The 20,227-nt window shown below is 42.2% G+C and overlaps 1 protein-coding gene across 1 annotated transcript in view; it reads left to right on the top strand.

The window, feature by feature from the left end:
- Positions 1–20,227, top strand: part of LOC120789913 (sodium channel protein type 4 subunit alpha-like) — a 179,609-nt gene that overhangs the window by 81,014 nt on the left and 78,368 nt on the right. The window contains exons 10-14 of the mRNA XM_040127122.1: positions 15,558–15,699; positions 16,897–17,094; positions 17,466–17,612; positions 17,699–17,956; positions 18,900–19,025. Of these exons, the coding sequence (XP_039983056.1) occupies positions 15,558–15,699; positions 16,897–17,094; positions 17,466–17,612; positions 17,699–17,956; positions 18,900–19,025 (871 nt within the window). The remainder of the gene's footprint in view (positions 1–15,557; positions 15,700–16,896; positions 17,095–17,465; positions 17,613–17,698; positions 17,957–18,899; positions 19,026–20,227) is intronic.

Raw genomic sequence — 20,227 nt, 5'->3', positions numbered from 1 at the left:
AGTGTCTTCTGACTCTCCCAGACTGACTCCATGATGTTCAGATCAGGTCTCTGTGGGGGCCGGACCATCTGCTGCAGGACTCCTTGTTCTCCTTGTCTCTGAAGACAGTTCTTTATGACTCTGGCTGTGTGTTTGGGTTCTTTGTCCTGCTGCAGAATGAATCTGGACGCCAATCAGACGCCTCCTGAGGGGACTGGGTGATGGTTCAGAATGTACCTTGGACTTTTGCACAGTACTGTAAATATTCTACATGTACATAATAATCTATTCCATTTGACTGGGCTGACTGAATTATTATTATTATTTATTGTTAAATATTTCAAATAGCGTCAACTGTGATGAGGAGTAATGATTTGAAGGGATTCAAGAATCAAGCTTTAGGAATTGAGACATGATCTCACTGTGAGTACTACCTATAAAACTATTAGTGGCACTAGTAATGCTTTTTCAGAACTTTCCTTTTACATTACTTTCTAAAATTTACATCAGTCCTTAACTACCAAACCTTTGCTCTTTTTCAAATCATTTTTAGTAAGGACACATCATGGTTTTAACCACTTATTGCAACAAGTAGGCGCATTTTATTTTCGCGGCTTGTCTGTGCTCATGTGATGCTCCGAAACAAATACGCTCGTACCGAAACAAAAAAAACACCTTATATGAACTGAACCGCCGCCTCCGTGGGTTAAGGTTTGGTTAAGTTCAGGTGACTAAAACATGCTCGGTTAAGGTTAGGGAGAGATTGTGGTGAGATGGGACACAAACTGCAGTGTGTGGTGGTGTTTTTCTGGCGAGGACAGGCTCACATTGACAAGGTTTAAACTGCAGTGCATTATAGCATTGTTGTGTTGACATTTCACGCTAAAAGAAGCAACACAAGTTTCCCCAGGCCAGTGACAGTAATCTAACTAGTGAAAATCCAATGACGGTGTGTTACACTCCTGCAATGGGAGGGGAAAGTCATGTGATTACAGAAACCCCCAACTCTGACTGCTACAGCGAGGTCTCCTGGTTGTACTGCAGATGCTGTTACTGCTCCTGCTACTTCTTACACTAGCATTACTGCACTCTACTAATACTACTTTACTGCGATTATTACTACTACCTGTGCCAGGAAAGACACAAAAGGCTTCCACTCACCCTAAACGCTGGGCCACAGGGAGATAACTGTGTAAAGGCAAGTGTATGTCTGTGTGTTGATAACAGGCAGGTCTAAAGCATTTATGGTCATTTGCCTACAGCCTACAAAACTCTGAGTTGCTCAGTTGTTTTTCCAACCGGGGAAACAGCACAAAGATTTAAAAACTACAGAAAACCCCGGAGGTAGAGGTCCTGATTCAGAGGTCTGGAACCTGGCTAATGACTAGTGACTTTTCTTGGGTTTGTTATTAATATCCATGTTATTGTTACAAGTTGTAGTATTATTATCATTGTATTATCAGTCTAATTATGTTCATATAGAATTTCAAAAGCCCCACCTCCATCCCAGATACACTTGTGCAAAGCATTTAAGAGAAATTGCCACAGTTCTTCTGTGGATTTAGTCTGTCTCAGTGTCTTCTGACTCTCCCAGACTGACTCCATGATGTTCAGATCAGCTCTCTGTGGGGGCCGGACCATCTGCTGCAGGACTCCTTGTTCTCCTTGTCTCTGAAGACAGTTCTTTATGACTCTGGCTGTGTGTTTGGGTTCTTTGTCCTGCTGCAGAATGAATCTGGACGCCAATCAGACGCCTCCTGAGGGGACTGGGTGATGGTTCAGAATGTACCTTGGACTTTTGCACAGTACTGTAAATATTCTACATGTACATAATAATCTATTCCATTTGACTGGGCTGACTGAATTATTATTATTATTTATTGTTAAATATTTCAAATAGCGTCAACTGTGATGAGGAGTAATGACTTCAATGGATTCAAGAATCAAGCTTTAGGAATTGAGACATGATCTCACTGTGAGTACTACCTATAAAACTATTAGTGGCACTAGTAATGCTTTTTCAGAACTTTCCTTTTACATTACTTTCTAAAATTTACATCAGTCCTTAACTACCAAACCTTTGCTCTTTTTCAAATCATTTTTAGTAAGGACACATCATGGTTTTAACCACTTATTGCAACAAGTAGGCGCATTTTATTTTCGCGGCTTGTCTGTGCTCATGTGATGCTCCGAAACAAATACGCTCGTACCGAAACAAAAAAAACACCTTATATGAACTGAACCGCCGCCTCCGTGGGTTAAGGTTTGGTTAAGTTCAGGTGACTAAAACATGCTCGGTTAAGGTTAGGGAGAGATTGTGGTGAGATGGGACACAAACTGCAGTGTGTGGTGGTGTTTTTCTGGCGAGGACAGGCTCACATTGACAAGGTTTAAACTCGGTGCATTATAGCATTGTTGTGTTGACATTTCACGCCAAAAGAAGCAACACAAGTTTCCCCAGGCCAGTGACAGTAATCTAACTAGTGAAAATCCAATGACGGTGTGTTACACTCCTGCAATGGGAGGGGAAAGTCATGTGATTACAGAAACCCCCAACTCTGACTGCTACAGCGAGGTCTCCTGGTTGTACTGCAGATGCTGTTACTGCTCCTGCTACTTCTTACACTAGCATTACTGCACTCTACTAATACTACTTTACTGCGATTATTACTACTACCTGTGCCAGGAAAGACACAAAAGGCTTTTTCTGTAAAAACTTTTAATTTTCTGTGCTTCATGAGGAACACATGAGGAGTTTTTATAATTAATTGGCGACAGAAAGGCAGAGAAGGATGAATAAGCTGGATCAAATTACAAGTCAGACACTCACTAATGACACTCAGTTATATGGGAAAAACCTACACTGGAAGGATAAAATGAACTTTATTGATCCCTGAGGGTAGAATTAGGTCATGGCACCAGTAGAAGTACAGAGGTGTGGGCTGAAAAACAAGGAGATTTGGTGTTAAAGAAACAAAAATTAAAACACAATACCAAGAGAAAAATGGCCCGCTGGGATTGAAGTTGACAGACAGCTGCTCGAGAAATGACCGACAACACAAAGTCTTAACACAAAATGACAACTGACACCCGAACTGTCCGCAAACCCTCAGAAAACACTGCAAATCTGCATGTGAGCAAACCGACTGGAGGAAAATCATCAGTCGAGTCGACAACCCGACCTTCTCTTCCTGCCTACGCCCAACTCCCGCAGACAGGATGATGTCGACCATCTTGATCGTGACACCCCCCCGTTTGTAATCTGTGCTGATGGTCCAAACCCTCCCACCACACACACACACACACACACACTGAATCATGGGTAACCAGAGGAAAAATTGGAAAAGAAAGCCAGACAGAGGGAGCAGCTCTGGTTATCCAGGAAGAGGAAATCTGATTTACTGTCTGATTTTGAACCATAAAATGATTTAATTCAGACAAAGAAGCCTAAAACCGTAAATGTCACCAAATCCGTACGTCAGAAACACAAAAACAGTGGTCATGTCAAGTCAGCAATCCCCAGAATCACAAATTCGTATGGGCAATAGTAACCCAACAGAAACAGGAAATCCATCAAAGACAGTTTACCAAATCTGGGTGAGGGGGTGGATGGAGAGACATCAGCAACAAGGACTGTAAACTCTGCAGAGAGCTGGAGGAGAGTGAACCTCACAACAGAGAGGCGAACTTCAGATGAACTGTGGCCCCGACCTCAAACATGAATACAAAACAGTTCTCACTCGTTCACGCACTTTGCACTTGTTTTACCATTGGATTGTGACATGAAAAGGAGACATAATTGGAAGAACCCCTTTGAGGTCTATTGAGGTTTTTGCTTCCCCCCCAACAGAATGGAATTTCAAAAGTGGACTTTCATTTGTCAGTTAGACCTGCTGAGGTAAACGAAGAGACTGAAGAGATATGCAATTAGACCCCATCCATTTCCTGATGGATTTTCACTGTTGGTGCAGAATATCTGAAGATGATCGAGTTTACAGCTCGAGACCTGGATGAACATGACCTGGAGCAAGAATCCTGAGACGCTCATAGGACCCGCCCTGGGACTCGGTTACATTCTGGATCTGGATCGCGCTATAACGACAGCAGCCTCTGCAGCTCAGGAAGGGAAGACTTCTTCTGAATCCTTACAGCAACATGACGACCGATGAACAGAAACTGTGAAGAAGGTGGATACAGGAAAGGAGAGTTTGGGGGGAAAAAAATATAAATGAGAGAGCAACTATACGAAAAAGTGTTCCTTATTGAATCCATCCGAAAATTTGAATATCTTTAGAATTTGCTGTCAATAGTTTTCATTGGAATTACTCACAGACAACCAAAAAACTCAATTAAAATAATTACAAAGAAACTCCTGCTCCTTCCAGAGAGAGAGCATTGTTTTTGTGTGTGTGTGTGTGTGTGTGTGTGTGTGTGTGTGTGTGTGTGTCTGTGTGTTAAAGTGTCGGTAAACAGTCTGAGAGGTGATATTGAGGTAAATTATGGAGTCAGCACGAAAGATTAAACACGACGGGTCCACCCTGGAGACGGAGGAGGAAGAAGTCTCAGAGAAATGAATATTTATCGACAAGTGGCTCTATTGACACAGACCGAGTTGACACTGTTGACACGCGGGAGCAGATGGTCGCTGCTCCGTGTCTGTGTGTGTGAGACCCGATCGATACCGTCTCACGCTGCCCGAGCGATGCGACTGCTGAGGAGACACTCCGACAGATGGACAGAGAGAGAGAGAGAGAGAGAGAGAGAGAAGTAAGAAGTGCACTAAAACTAAAGCAGACAGTAGTGACGTGTCCACCTAAGACTGAAATTATGCTCCGTCACTCGATAGTCTGGACAGATGTCACCTGCATTTATACCTCAGTGACAGGAAGTGGAAAGACAGAAATAATACAGTTGAATGATCTCAGAGTTAACCTCATCCTCCCTGCTGCCTTTATGGATGAGTACAGAAATGCATGTAGGGTCAAAATTGTGATTTTTAAGTTGTTGTTAGAGTTAAATCCGTTCCTCGGTTTGAATTTTGTGTTACATTTTTTGATACTGAACCAACTCAACTGCTCTGGTTAACCTGGTTAGCTGTCACCGCTCTAATAGCGTTGGTAGAGACCAAAAACAGAGCTAAAACAGAGGGAATTACATGAATTTATACCCCCCCGTATTCCCTGAGATGGTGAGACCTCTTGAACCTCCCGGTAACCACTTTACAAAATCAAAATGAACTCTATAAAATGTAAAAAGTCACTGATGATGGACACTTCGACTTGTGCATTGTGATAAGTTTAAGTTGCAAGTGTCAGTCATTGAAATCCTGGAAATAAAAGAGCACTGTATGAATCAGTAATCTGATTCAGTGAGGACTCATCTGATCTCGTCTTTGACAGAAACGTCTCTGAAAGATTAAAAAAAAAACCTGGATTATATCTAAGGTTATCACCATCCAAACCAACCATTCATTCATAGTTAGAAAATGAATTTCACAGCATCCAGTGTGTTTCTGTTTGCCGTGTAACAAAACGGAGCCGTGAGTGTGTTTGATTATGCTTTTTACACCACAATGTTTTGACAAATCGCATAATTTATTACATAATGTCTTCAGGGCCTATATAATTGTCTTTACATGTTTACACACGGTTGCGTAGCGAGTATCACTTCCGCTTAGCTTTTTGTATCAGATAATGTAAACACACGGAAAATGAAAATAAAAAGGAATCCCAGCTCTTAAAGGGAGACGGATAAAGAGTAAAAAAGAAAGAGGGGAGAATAAGAGAAAGCAGGTCGGGAGACGTGGAGAGAAGAAAGTTAAACACATCTGAGATTTACAGATGGAAAGACGAGGAGAAGACGAGCAAAGATGAGGAGAGAGGGAAGCGAGTTCACTGTCTCAAGTTTATCTGGAGTGAGAATTATTGATCGACAGCGGGACTGACGGACAGATCCAGAGCTGATCTCAAACCCACGTCTTCGGTCCAGGGTGGGCTCCTCGTCCCGCTGAGACGCCGTCCCCGACGCCCCCTCAGGCTCTATTTCTGTAGCGTCACGTTATCCTCCCGCTATAAATCATTTGGACACAGCTGGTGAAATGAACATGACCTAGCACTATGCACTATTCTCAAGGAACGCCAACAAGTGTCTGAATCAGAGCCAGCACGACACCTTCTTCCCATACCAACACATGGCTAAGTAATGAGCCACTCGAGAACTTGTTTCACAGGGATTTTACAGCAGACGAGAGCAGTTGTCGGGCTGCTCTTCTCTCTCAAGATGCGTGAGGAGCAGCCAGGCTCTTCACTGAAACCGGTGCGGGGTAAAGTAAACGGCATTCAGATCACAGGATGTTTAACCATCTCTACTCCGGCATCTACCTGTAGGCTCAGAGTTTAGCCTATAGCCTGGTAGGTCAGAGCCTAGATGCCGAACATTAACACTGTACATATTTTACATTCACATAATAGTCCATGCCACGTGAGATGCCTGACTGAACTAATAATAGAAAACAGCATTTGGATCACATGATGCTAAAACTCTTTTAACCAGTGTCAGTGAAATGTCCTTTAGACCAAGTGGTGAAAAAATGTACCGCTGAAACTAATCAATAATTTCTCTAAAGTTTGAAAACATAAGTCCCAAGGGCAACGCACACTATCAGCATATAGCATGTCAAAACGTCTGCATCGTGGTTTGACACACATCGACGCGTCAGGGTATGCACCACTGTCAAGTTCCCCAGTGTGGACGCTACAGAAGCAGCAGTTTTACCTTGTGTTTGGTGTGTATTGCGTGTGCCCATTGATGCAACATTCTGTAATATACATACATACGAATGTCTTTAAAGTGCGGGAAAACTTCCTGAATAATATATTATGGTTAGACCAAAGGACATTGAAGCTCCACACTGAAACGATGAATGAAATCGGGTGAAACACAAAGAAAACTCTCCACTGATCCCAGTTATGAGATTCTCCGTACCAGTATTCATACTACGACATCAGAAGTCATCGTGCTTGCCAGGTTCTCATAGGAGTTTTAGTATTGTTAGGTTTTTCTATTTTTAGGAACCATAAATGGATGAAAAACAAGATATTTCAAACAAATTTAGTTTAAAAACATGTCAAATTTCAATGTATTTTTATTTTTATCGACTTTTATAAGTCATATATTAGTAATATAAGCTTCAGAGAAATCACCTCAAGGAACTGAAACCAGTACTTAGGAAACTCTCGGACCACAGGATATTTAAACTGCATGCAACACTAAAGCTACATATGAAAATCTTCGAGGGAGTATTTAGACTGTGAGACGGCAAACCTTCCATCGGAATCGACACAGATGAAAGTCTTAAAACTGACTGGAGCCCGGGAAGCTTCTTATCGTCTGATGCACGAGTTAGAAAAGGTTTTGTCGAAGATGAAGAGATCCAAGGCAGTCTAGAAAAGCTTAAGTAGCCCTTATTCCCTTTTGGCTTTACATTATGAAAAGTTAAACTGTGCCTGACGCATTTTTCCTCCAGACTGAGGAAACTCTTCAGGAACATTTAGACTCTGTGGCATGAATAGCTCACCACCGAAATAAACATTTGGCATTTTCCGAAATGGCCTGTGGCCCATGAGCCTGCTGAACACTAATGTCACACTAAAAACTGTTCTGAAACGCCATCAGAGACTGAACTGAAACAAACTCAATTTTCAGTCTTTCATTTGACTAGGTTTCTTTGCAGTCTCGCTGTCGGTAACTGTAGGTTTACACTCAATCGGAGCGCATCCTAGCACTCAGCTTATCCTGAAAATAAGAAAAAAAATCATTCAGTGGCAGTTTCACGAGCCTCTGAAGTGAAAACTAAGCAAAGAAGAAAACAAAACCTGGGGTTCGAAGGGTTAAGAATTACTGTACGTCTGTTAAAACCAGCAGACCAGTAAAACTCTGCCCTGATTCCATGACTAATGGAGATCAGGTTTCTCTCCAGTGGATCAGTTCTGAACATCCCGACTCTGATCAGGGATGTTGATGAATATTTTTTTTAGTTACTGTGAACAAGTCTGGATCAGGCTGGTCTGAGCATGCATCAGAAGACCAGCTGTGTGTGTGTGTGTGTGTGTGTGTGTGTGTGTGTGTGTGTGTCTGTGTGCTTATAAGTGCTTGGTAATCAGGATGGTTTAGATGTTCTAATGATAACACATTGGAGACGACTCTGTTATTAATGTGACCAAATGCGGTGATCAAAGTGACACACACACACACACACACACACACACAGACAGTTAGCGCTCGGCTGTGATCAAAGCGCTGGTTCGCAGCCAGCCCGGTCTGTGCTGTGATGCTAGCAGCTAGGCGACCCGCCCCGGTAGTTTAGCTGCTATTTCAGGAGCTTCTGTGTCACTGATGAGACATTAAAACAGAATCAGAGCCGGAGGGATTTTCTCCACCCGTCTCATGGAAACACTGAGAGCCCCACACTGACCTTAGGTCAATATAGACGACTTGAACACCTTCACCCGAAAATTCCTTAACTCTCTGTACTGGAGCATGAATCGCGACCTCTGACCTCTGACATCCTTTTCGTTTTTGTTTTTTTTTTGGCTGCTTTCTGCCTTTTAGTTGGGAGCCAAACGATACTCTGCTCTCGCAAACGCAGTGTCTCCTTTCATCTAACATGTGTTGGTGAGAATCCGGTATGTACCCAAACCTAAAGTTAGATTCACATTATGTGGCTGCTCAAACTCCGTCTTGACAGTCAGTCTTGCTCTTGGGTTATAAATAAGTTCACATCAGACATTTAAATCGGAGCCGATGAAGGTTAGCACACATTAGCCACAGACTTCCGAATTAACTCACATAACTCAGCGATAGATGCCAACGAAACCTGGTTATTCTGGTCAAAGATCTCAAATTGAATTAAATCACAGTAGATTGGGTTAAACTAGATTAGACTGAATTAAATCATATTAGACTAGTCTAGGCTCAATTGGATTAGACTGGATTAAAATATGATAGGATAGATGAAATTAGATAAGATTACACTAGACTACACTGTATTAGACTAAACTAGATTAGTTTATGTGAAATCAGATCACATTAGTTTAGGTAAAACAAGATTAGACTCGGTTAAATTGCATTTTGATTAGATTAGGCTAAATTAAAGATTAGAATCGACTACTTTGGATTAAAAAAGATCTTCTTTGATTAGTTTGGGCTAGATGAGGTTATACCAGATCAGATTTGGATTAGAGGTCAGGCTAAATCATAGAATGGTAGGATAAACCAACAACGTTAGAATAATTTAGATAAAATGAGAATTAATCAGATTAGACGAGGTTATATTAGATTATATTAACACAAGATTAGATAGAGTAAGGCTAATTTAGGGGATTTGGCTAGAGGATAGCCTAAACTACGCTGTTTTAGATTAGAGTAGATGAGGCCAACGTAAATTAGACAACAGTATGATAGACTAGAGATTAGGATTAGACCCAATTATAATTGGCAATGTTAGATTATTTTATATCAGATTAGAATTACCTAGATAATACTCGGGCATATTATGTTTTTACATTAGATTAGGACAGATTAGGCTAATTTGGATTAGACAGGATTAGAGGGGAAGAGATTGGACTGTATTAGACTAGAGAATATGAGATCAGATTACAAAGGATTAGACGTCTCTCATCTGTCCAAGTGTATCAGTGCACCGATGTGGAACACGTCTGGTCTCCCCTAGTAGACAGAGGTATGTGTTTTATATCAGTAAACAAAATAAATACCCTTCGGACTCCCGAGACACGGAGACTGAGGTGAACCCGCCTCGGGTTTGCGTCTTGGTAAGGTACTGTGAAGTAACATGGAAAGTTCGCTGACACACACACACACACACACACAAAACACGGTCTCTCCGTCTCCCACCAGAGGTGGCACAAAACAGTCTCCCCCGGCAACCAGCACTGGGATACAGTTGCCATAGTGATGCTAAGTACTCTCTTCCTCCCGGACTCGAGTTTACCTGGGTGTTATAATTAGAGGTTGTGTGTGTGTTTGTGCCCGTGTGTGTGCGTGCAGGAGGTCATAGGGAACAGAACAGACTGGCATGGGGAACATGAAGTGAATACGCGCACACGCACACAGACACACACAGACACACACACACACACACACACACACACACACACACACACACACACAGAAATCCCCAGGATGTCTCCCAGAATAGCCCCAGCATGTTTGTTTGTCTTTGAATGAGTCCGTATGTCTGTCTGTCTGCCTGCCTGTCCATCTCTCTCTCCATTTCTGTTTCTGTCTTTAACTATCACATCCTTTGTGTAAACACAAGAGTTATAAATGTACTTATTCTTGTACTTGTAAAAAAAAACCCAATTGCCTCAGTCAACTTCTTACTATGAGCGATTTGACTCTACATGGACATAATTTATTTTTCGTCGCAGTAAAAACCAACTTGTTCATTCCGCGACAAATTTCTGCATTTGCGTTTTTCTCTGTGCTCCCCTGAATCTCTCTTGAATTGAAGCGAGTGGCGCTCATTTGGAAAAACGCACTTCCATTCCCCAATCAGGATTTAGCAACATTTGAGGTCGTTCACCGGCGTTGCCAGACCACTGTCAATCAGCTCTCACACAGTCCTGAGAAAGCAGAATAGTTGAGTTCCTGCCTTGTTTTGTCCGAGCAACAGTCCAGAACCCAGAGATATTCAGTTTAGTGTAACAGGCAACAAAGAAAAGCATTAAATCTGCACATTTGGCGAACTGGACCCAGCAAATGTTTGGCATTTTTGATTGAAATTTATTTATGCCCGATTTCCAAAATTGTTGCCAGTTAATTTTCTGGCGAGCCGGTCAATCGACTAATAATTTCAGCTCTAATTTGTTGGTGGCTACGGTCAAGCGTTTGGTGTGAACTTCTAGCACTCAGCCGTTTTTGATACGTGTTTCTGCGGACGCACCGAGGTTTGGTTAATCTGGCACTGCGCTGGAAAAAAAACACTACTACCCGAGTATCCCTTAAATGTCTTACATACATCTTACGTACAAAGCGAGTGAAGCTTTGTACAGATTCTTTTCGACCACTAAATATGGGTAAACAATACCCTTAATTTATTTATACCACTGTTTTGGTTTTGAAAAATAATACACCCTGGTATTTTTTTTAATCTCTTTTGGAAATGTTTTCCAATTGTGGCTGTATCCTCAAAGTGAGACTAAATCTGACGTGTGTGTGTTTGAGTATTTGCGTTGCCATACCAGCAGACACACACACACACACACACACACACACTAAATTCAGTGTGTGTGTGTGTGTGTGTGTGTGTGTGTGTGTGTGTGCGCACGCATGCATACGTGTTTGTGTGTGATCTAGGTGCATAAGTGCCGGGCTGAGGGGGCCCCCTTTAGTGAGAGTGGGGGGTCTGAAGTGGCGTCCCTCCATTAACACAGAGAGAGGTGTGTGTGAGAGATAACTGCTGGCTCTCGCACTCTGACACCTCGCGCACGCACACGCGCGTGCGTTCTATACACTCGGCCTCCTGTCTGCGTTTTCCAAACCTCTTACACGCTCTCCTTATGTCCTCGAGCTCTTTAAACACACAAACACACACACCCTCAGTCAAACCCATCATACACACTTCACATCCACTCTTCCCACTCACATGCCACCATGTTGACTCACTTGCCATGAGATGGATGGATGGATGGAAGTGAAGGAATGAGACACACACACACACACACACACACACTGAATTTAATGTGGTTGTGTGTGTGTGTTTTTTGGTGGACGCAGTGGCCTTCCTCAGGGTTGATGTCAGTCTAACTGGCATCAAGATGACCGGATTTACGTGATGGTTGGTTAGTCATAGTGTGTGTGTGTGTGTGTGTGTGTGTGTGTGTGTGTGTGTGTGTGTGTGTGTGTGTGTGTGTGTGTGTGTGTGTGTGTGTGTGTGTGTGTGTATGTGTGTGTCTGTGTGTGTCTGTGTGTGTGTGAGAGAGAGAGATGACTTCATCCCCAGCGTTATCAGTGTAACAGTCCACAGTGTGTGTGTGGTGTTGTGTTTCTTTTTCCCTCCGCTTATCTCTCAATATAAACCATAATGTCTGTAATATCGGCTGCTCAGAATTCCCTCATAAGCACATGGAAGTTGCCGTTACCGTATATATCATTAACAATGTGCACTTTTTCATTGAATTATCATTGATTCTTGTTACTGTAATGCTAGTATCAGCAGCTCCATATGATTTTTTTTTTTCTTTATCAGATTCCCATTACATAATTGTACCGTAAAGCTGAAATCAGCTGCCGGTTAGAACCCTTAACCACGTTAACCTTTACTGCTGGTACCGTAGTGTTTGGAGCAGCAGCTACTCAGCTTTTCAGCATCACATTACACGTGTGCAGTGCACGTAACTGTTTTACCATAGTGGCTGGATAAGAGGCCCCCTGGCATGTTTTTATTGCATTAATACCTGATTTTTTGTTTTTTTTAAATGACAGTTTCCGACACCATAATGTTTGGACAAGCAGTTTATAATTGTTGACATTACGCACTGTTACCGTGACCTGATCTTACTGAAATCAGTTGTTCCTACTTAACTGCAGGTATTATTAGCTACACCGGCTGATGGTTCTCCAATACTTGAATCGCCATTTGAACTATTTATTATCTAATTAAAATTGATTGTCGCTGTTACTGTAATGCTTGGATCAGCAGTTTGCGCTCAAGTTGTCTGGTTTCTTACCGTAATGTTTGGTTAAGCGGGGCAGTGAGTTGGAACGTCTTTAGTGCACTAAAATTGATCGATGTTACTGTAATGTCTGTGAAAAACAGCTAATTAGCTTTTCAGTGTGAGATTTTGGTTGTTGTTGTTTGGAAAAGCGGCCACGTGACATTTTGCCTTGGAATTAACAATGATATGTTTTTTAACTTAGATCAAGTAGTCTCACTGAGATCAAGACCTCTTTTGCTCAAGTCCCGAAAACAAAACAAAAAAAAAGGTTCTGGAAATGGTGCTCACAGCATGTCGCTATCAAATATACCTGATCTGTTGCGCTTATTCCTTTTGCAATGAAAGGAGCATGTGTTTTGGCTGTTGTGTTTTTTTTTTGTTTGTTTTTTTTTTAAATGGAAATTTTTAGTTAGGTGGAGATTTAAATGGCATGAAAATGACTGCTCCAGTTGAATGCTTGAAATGTCAGCTGCTGGGCTCTATGATATCAGATTCATATTCTGTGCCGCTATTTCTGCATCGTACTGTATCAAAAGCCAATAGGGATTTTGCCCTCGGTTATGAGATTACAGGCGGAAAGACATGTTGGTGCCAAAGCTGCTCTATACTACCGTAGTGAAAATAAAGTAAAAGTAGAAAATATAAATACAGTTAAATGAAGGAGGTTCAAGACCATTTAAAAAAAAAAAAAAAGAAAATGAAAAGTTTGTTTGAAAATAAGTTCTGGTGTGTTGATGACTGTCGCATTAAACGTGACAGCCTTATCTTACTGGCTCACCTTCTACCGTTTTTGCCACGTATAAAACCGCAGCTGTTGATTTCGCTGCATTATCCAACTGTTCCTGTCATATTTTCATTACCCGAAAGAAGTATCATTTCATAATTGCAATCATATTTCTTGCACTGTTACAATGCAGATGCATTGTGCAGATTTAGTTATTACAATGAGAGACAAAAACTTAAACTCAGTTTAATGATTAAAAAATCAGATTTGCCTCATTTTTTCCTTTTACACAGCTGTATTATATAAACCTTATATAACTGGATAGTTTATTTACACGTGTCCTAAATGAATTACCAGCACCAGCTCCCACCAAATGTTGTGTAGAAAGGTGGTAACAAATACAGGCAGGTTGGCCGCTGATGAGTCAGCGTGAGCTGCCGCCTTAAAAGCTTTCCAGCTGCTGCGGCGGCCCGGCGGGGGCGGTGCCCTCCGCGACGGGTCACAGCAGTGGGCTTGTGACTTCGGGGTTGTCGGTTTGAATCCCCAGATAGCGTCTGCACAGCGGCAACCTTTCCCGTGACTCAGTATGAAACTCCTCAGTGACTCAGAGCTTTGTTTGACCAGAGGTTTGTTCATGCTACGCTGTCGGTGGTTGTGTTAATGTCATCCTCTTCTTCATGCATCATAACTCCTCCACTCAGTCCAAGGCTACAGTTTCATGCTTCAAAAAGATGAACAACTCTTTAGTCTTTGACTTTTAACGTCTACAGTTTAGTTTCTTTGGTTGCAGCTGTCATGGTAAAGTTAACATCCTTCACTGTTTCTTTACTGGACTTGAATTAGTCGGACCTCATGTCATTTAGGAATTTGTGTTAACCGTGGCACATTTGAGCAGGACAAAGTCAGTTTCACTCTCACCTACCCGTCAAACCGTTACGACTATCTCCGGAAACCCTTTTTTAATGTAAGAGATCTCTCTGCTAGATGACTAAATGAACTTCCCGAATCCCTCACTGATGATTTCTACTGGACACTTCACAGTTCTCGACCTCAGCAAAATTGCATGTAGTAACAATGAAATACTTTCCAAAAAGCCCCTTAATTACTTATATGCCAATGATCGCAGGATTATAGTGGGATTTATTTTTAAGTTTACAGATTACAGTCACTGCATATTTGCAGATAATTTAAGTTCATACAGACAACCTCTGAGGTTATTACTAATCTTAGTTAATGCTGTCCAGTATGAATAATAGTTGTTTCTGGTTACTGACAAACCAGTGCCTGCTTATCGGACATTTTTTGAAAATGATCATCCTTCCAAGGTGAGGTGTGATCCAATAGAAAGCAAAGTTTGTTGTAGAGGAGGCGCAATTGCACACAAAGTCGGTCACACCGCACAAACTGAGGCGAAGACAGCAGTTTGAAAAATCTTTGAACTCATCCCAATAATCAAAAGAACTGAATTTTCCGGGGAGATCATCTCTGTGATCGGTGTGCATGTTGTTACAGTAGCTATATCTACAGCTAACATCTCAACACTGACTGAACACACTGTTGGGGCGGCATCAGTGGATATGATGAATGCCGTCCGTGCGTTATCTGTTCCGTCTCCACAGTGACACGTGTGGGCGGGTCCCGCTCACACCACGATAACAACTCCTCGGTCGTAAACACTGATGAGGAAACAGAGCCGGTGTTTCTGTCGGGGATGGATGGATGGACGGATAAATAGACGGATGGATAGATAGATATGCGCTGTCTTGAATTCTGATTGAAATTTCTCAGCTTTCAGAATGTTCGCACACCCACTTTCTGCACCAACCTGTGGTGTTAGATTTTCCAAAACCACGGATTTGAGAGAAACAGTAAATACAATTATATAATCACCCACCCCCGATCACTTGATGATTGGCATCTTCAAAATCTTCGAAACCAGATCCTGAAAATCCGCTGGCTTTCGAAGCCCAAGGCCAAAAAAAACATGCAGATATTTCTGTTGGTGACAAGAGAAAAATATTTACAGCCTTTCAAATGGTTTCACAGCACATTTTGATAGACAGACACACTAAATAAGGACTTGTGTGTGTGTGTGTGTGTGTGTGTGTGTGTTGCAGAAAGTGCCCAGATGGGTTTGACTGTCTGAAGGCGGGAAGGAACCCCAACTACGGCTACACCAGTTTTGACACCTTTGGGTGGGCCTTTCTGTCCTTGTTTCGCCTGATGACACAAGACTACTGGGAAAACCTCTACCACCAGGTAATGTTTATGTAGAGTGGGACACGGCCATGACTGCTGCTCTTCATGTAGATACTGTACATGTTTGGATATGCATGTTCATTCAGTACATGTACGGACGGTATGTATGTGTAAATACATATTAATCTCTCCTGTCCTTCCTGATGTATTAATCTGAATACTTACCGGGCTTTTCTGTTTGACGGATGCCCCCTTTTTTTTCCTTCCTACTCCCTTTTTCTATTCTGTTACAGTTATTTCAGTTATTAGACAACTGTTAAAGTGGTTCCAGTGTGTCTTTCAGTATTAAAAAATGATATGGCTGCTATTCACATTTATAATTAGCAATAAGAATGTGAACCCCGCAAACCCCACATTAAAAATCAGATTTAGAGTATTTTGATTGATAAAATGGCCCCAAAACTGTCAGTGTGTGGTGATACGGGATGGGGGCCATGTGAAGTTAGGCAGAAAGGTGACACGCTGTGACTGGGAATAGTTAAATTAACATCCCTGACAAAAGACTTACTAAACATTTTTTTTTCAATAGGGATTGCTTGTATAATTATCCATGGGCAAGGGAACTTGCAGAGTTATCGTCTACATTTGGTTTACAGTATATATTTAGAAATAAGCTCCCTTGTAGTGCAAGTTACTTTAAGTCTCTGCTATTTGAAAACGGTCAGAAGAAATATTAAGCAAACCAAGGACTGAGAACATATTGTGTTATTAAGCACACTGACAATATGTCACCCGAGCAGCGCTCAGAGGTCTGTTTGTGCTCGGTGACGATCTGGCACCCAGCCCTCGGCTGTGGAAACCGGATGCTCCCATTCAGTCCCAGCGGACGACAGAAAGTGTCTCCTGTGTGACTTGGATGAGGTTGAGAATGAAATGCGTTGTATATTCTATTGTCCAGTTTAATCTCGTTAACCTTCACCAATCAGACGGAGCAGCAGCCTTTTATGAAGCATGCTTAGATAGAACCGGGGCGAAAAAAATCCCACAAAGCACGTGCGGCTGCTGGAAAAGCATATCTATGCAAGGGCATGGTAATAATCAGAGGTGATCCTGAGTGTATCAACGTATTTATAACCACTCCAAGTGGGAAAGTCACCCTTGCATTTGTGTCTCTGCAGGACATCCCCTGCATGTGTATTACATCGTGTCCTTTATTTCTGTTAATGTGTTGGATATTTTTGGTGCCTGCGCCCGCAGACGCTGCGTTCGGCCGGTAAGACCTACATGGTGTTTTTCGTGGTGGTGATCTTCCTGGGCTCCTTCTACCTGGTCAACCTCATCCTGGCCGTGGTGGCCATGGCGTATGAGGAGCAGAACCAGGCCACCATTGCAGAGGCCTGCCAGAAGGAACGCGAGTTCCAGCAGGCCATGGAGAGGCTCAAGAAAGAGCAACAGGTAAACTGGCTGACGTCCTGGGCCGACATAAACCTGACATAAATGTTAATAGGTTATCTGAGATTTTAGTCAATTTTTTAAATGGATCCATTTTTTTAAATCAAGGAACTGACAAAGTAAATTGCTCATTGTGAGGTTTAGAAACTCTAAAAACCACATGCACTTACCTCTGTTGTTCTTCATTCTTATTTATGTACGAAAATGCATTAACGAATGAATACTTATCATTCACAACAATGCAGTAGTTGTAAATCTATTTTTTTCCTTTTTTTTTCTTGTACTTTCTATTTAGTTTAATGGACTTTGATAGAGTTTTTTTTATATTTTATCCAACTACATTTAAAGACACATGTATGTTTTTCGTCCACCAGGTTTCTGCCCACAAAGCTCTCGACTCGGACTCGTTGATGTCACCAGACCTCTCGCCCTTCGGCCAGACTTTGGTGGGAGTGGCCGATGTGGAGGCGAACCTATCGGAGGAAAAGCTGCTGCAGGTGGACATGACAGACGGGGAAAAGGTGAGAGGAGAAGAATCTGGATGCCGCTCATTTCTTTTTGTTGTAGGTAATATTTCCCAACATTTTCCATATCCTCTGCTCCTCAGCCCCTCCACCCCCTCCTCACCCGCTCCTTCTCCACGAGGACTCGGCGAAGCAGTCAGGTCTCCTCCATCTTCAACTTCCGTCTGAGGAGCCGGGGGTCAGAGGGGGAGATGGCCGACGACGAGTACAGCATCCCGGGTGATGTGGTGGAGGGGGTCGGGGGCCGAACCTACAGCGGCGGGACCTTCGGTGGCATCCTGCCCCATCAGTGGCCCAAACGGCGGCCAAGCACCTACAGCACGGCCAGCAGGAGCTCGCAGGTGAGCGGCACACGCGCATACTCTCAAATACATCCTATAAACATTTACTGTAAACAGACGTAGACTGTAAACATTGTTAGATGAGACCAGTTGAGATGAGATGAAATGATCCATCCATCCATATCTACTGTATATCTGCTTATCCTTTGCAGGTTTGCAGGTTGCAGAGCCTCAGCTCACACTGGGTGGAGAGATAAGATGGGATGTTATAAAATTACGTGAGAGTAGTTTTAGATTTAAAAATATACATATATCTTGAAATAAAATGGGGTCCGATTAAATCAGATAAAATGGCGTGGGATTAGACTTTCAAATGAAACTAGAAAAACATGACACGTGATGTCAAGTTTTTCATTAAATTAGATCAAATGAAAAGAGACGAGACTAGATTATATCAGGTGGGATATAAATGGCATGATGTTAGATTTTGTTAGATAAAATTGGAATAGTTGAGGATGAGATTAGATTAGATCAGAAGTGAGATTATATTTAATCAAGAAAAAAGAAATTTCATGAGATAATATTGATCAAGTCAGATTATACAAACATGACATGGAATCGTATTTCTAAAATGACATGAAATTATTTCAGATTAGAGGAGGCAACATGTCCTGAGACTTTGTTAAAAAAGATGAGATCAGATGACGTGGTTTTGATTAGATTTGATAAAATGGCAAACAGGAACAAATGAGTGTAAAAGTGTTTCTTATCGTCAAAGTGTTTTTCTCAAGCACAGATTTTGGAAAGTAAGAAGTCATATAATCAGGGTCGTCCTATAGTTGGGCCAATATGGCAATTAAAGATGCCAAATCTCCTTGGTGTTGATAAATGTCTACATACACACTCTTATTTTGTCCCTCTGTTTGTGTGTGTGTGTGTGTGTGTGTGTGTGTGTGTGTGTGTGTGTGTGTGTGTGTGTGTGTGTGTGTGTGTGTGTTTCCAGGTGTTTTATCCAACTCTCAACGTCAACGGGAAGCTGTTTGTTGCCATGGACCAGAACGGGGTTTCACCACCACCACTGCAGGGGCAGCTGCCTGCCTGCACCATGGAGAAGGTCAAGGAGGAGAGTGTGAGTACTGTGTCCTGAGTGTGTGTGTGTGTGTGTGTGTGTGTGTGTGTGTGTGTGTGTGTCGCAGTGGAAACAATGGTGGAGCTTGCAGCTATCCAACACTCAGACATGTGAATTATGAATCAGCGCTTTGCATAACTCCACTGTGATATCATGGGCTAAAGAGACACACACACACACACACACACACACACAGTGCCACTGTTATGGCATCATGGGCTAAAGCCACGCATACCAGCACAGGCATGCTACTGAGGTGTCCCTCCTTCATCCACATACTCACACACATAACACACACACCAATGCTAGAAAGGAACCAGTACTGCTGCTTCTATCAGACTATTTCCCAAAAGCAACACACTTTGACTTTCACTATCTGCACATAGGCACCATCACTGATGTTTTGCAGCTTCTTCAGGGTCACCTGAATCCAGGTTGAGGAAGGGATGTTTTGAATCCTTGAGTTTCGGCTAGTTACTGGTGCCAGAAAATCCCAAATGTGGGCAAACGGCAGGGGGAGTCCTGGTGGCGTTGGGCGCCAACCACCATGACTGAGTCTGACAGGCTCAGAGCTCTGTCGATCAAGGCAAACACGCCCCTAAACATACCTTTCTTAATATCCTCTTAAAGGGAAACTGAGTTTGGTAAGGCTCTATAGTGGAGCCCGTTATTTATAGTGTAATTTTGTTGTACAAATTCAGTACCAGAGAAATACTATTTGTATTTAAATGTAGGTACGAGGGAACAAGGAAGTAACAATTCGACATCTTAGGCAAAAGGAGGAATAAATTACACTGATATTCTGCAGAACTATGAAGTAATTGTAATGTTTCACCATTTTAAAAGGCTACCAAAACTGCAGAGTTACAGTAAGGAAAGAAAAGGGCCTTCGGGAAACTCATTGCAAACTCAGATGTAGGGGTTAAAGGGGCTATAAAATGTAAGGGTTACATTTCCTAAATTACAACAGGGGTACTCGTCAGTTGTCAGATACAGTAGTGCAGATTTGAGGTTGGAAGCTCAAAATAAAGGGGAACAAATGTCTGAATAATGAGGGAGTTGTCGATCATTTTTTGAGTTTAGCAAATCACTTATATGGGTCTGAACAGAGACTTGCCGGCTGCGTGAGCTAACAGAAAATCTGACGTCCATCTGACGAAAATCTTTTATGTCCTGTCACAATATAGCTACAACAAACAATA

Source organism: Xiphias gladius, chromosome 5, assembly GCF_016859285.1.
Source record: "Xiphias gladius isolate SHS-SW01 ecotype Sanya breed wild chromosome 5, ASM1685928v1, whole genome shotgun sequence".
NCBI classification, from domain to species: Eukaryota; Metazoa; Chordata; class Actinopteri; order Istiophoriformes; family Xiphiidae; genus Xiphias; species Xiphias gladius.
The sequence above is the reverse complement of the archived record's forward strand: the minus strand, read 5'-3'. Positions and strand labels throughout refer to the sequence as shown.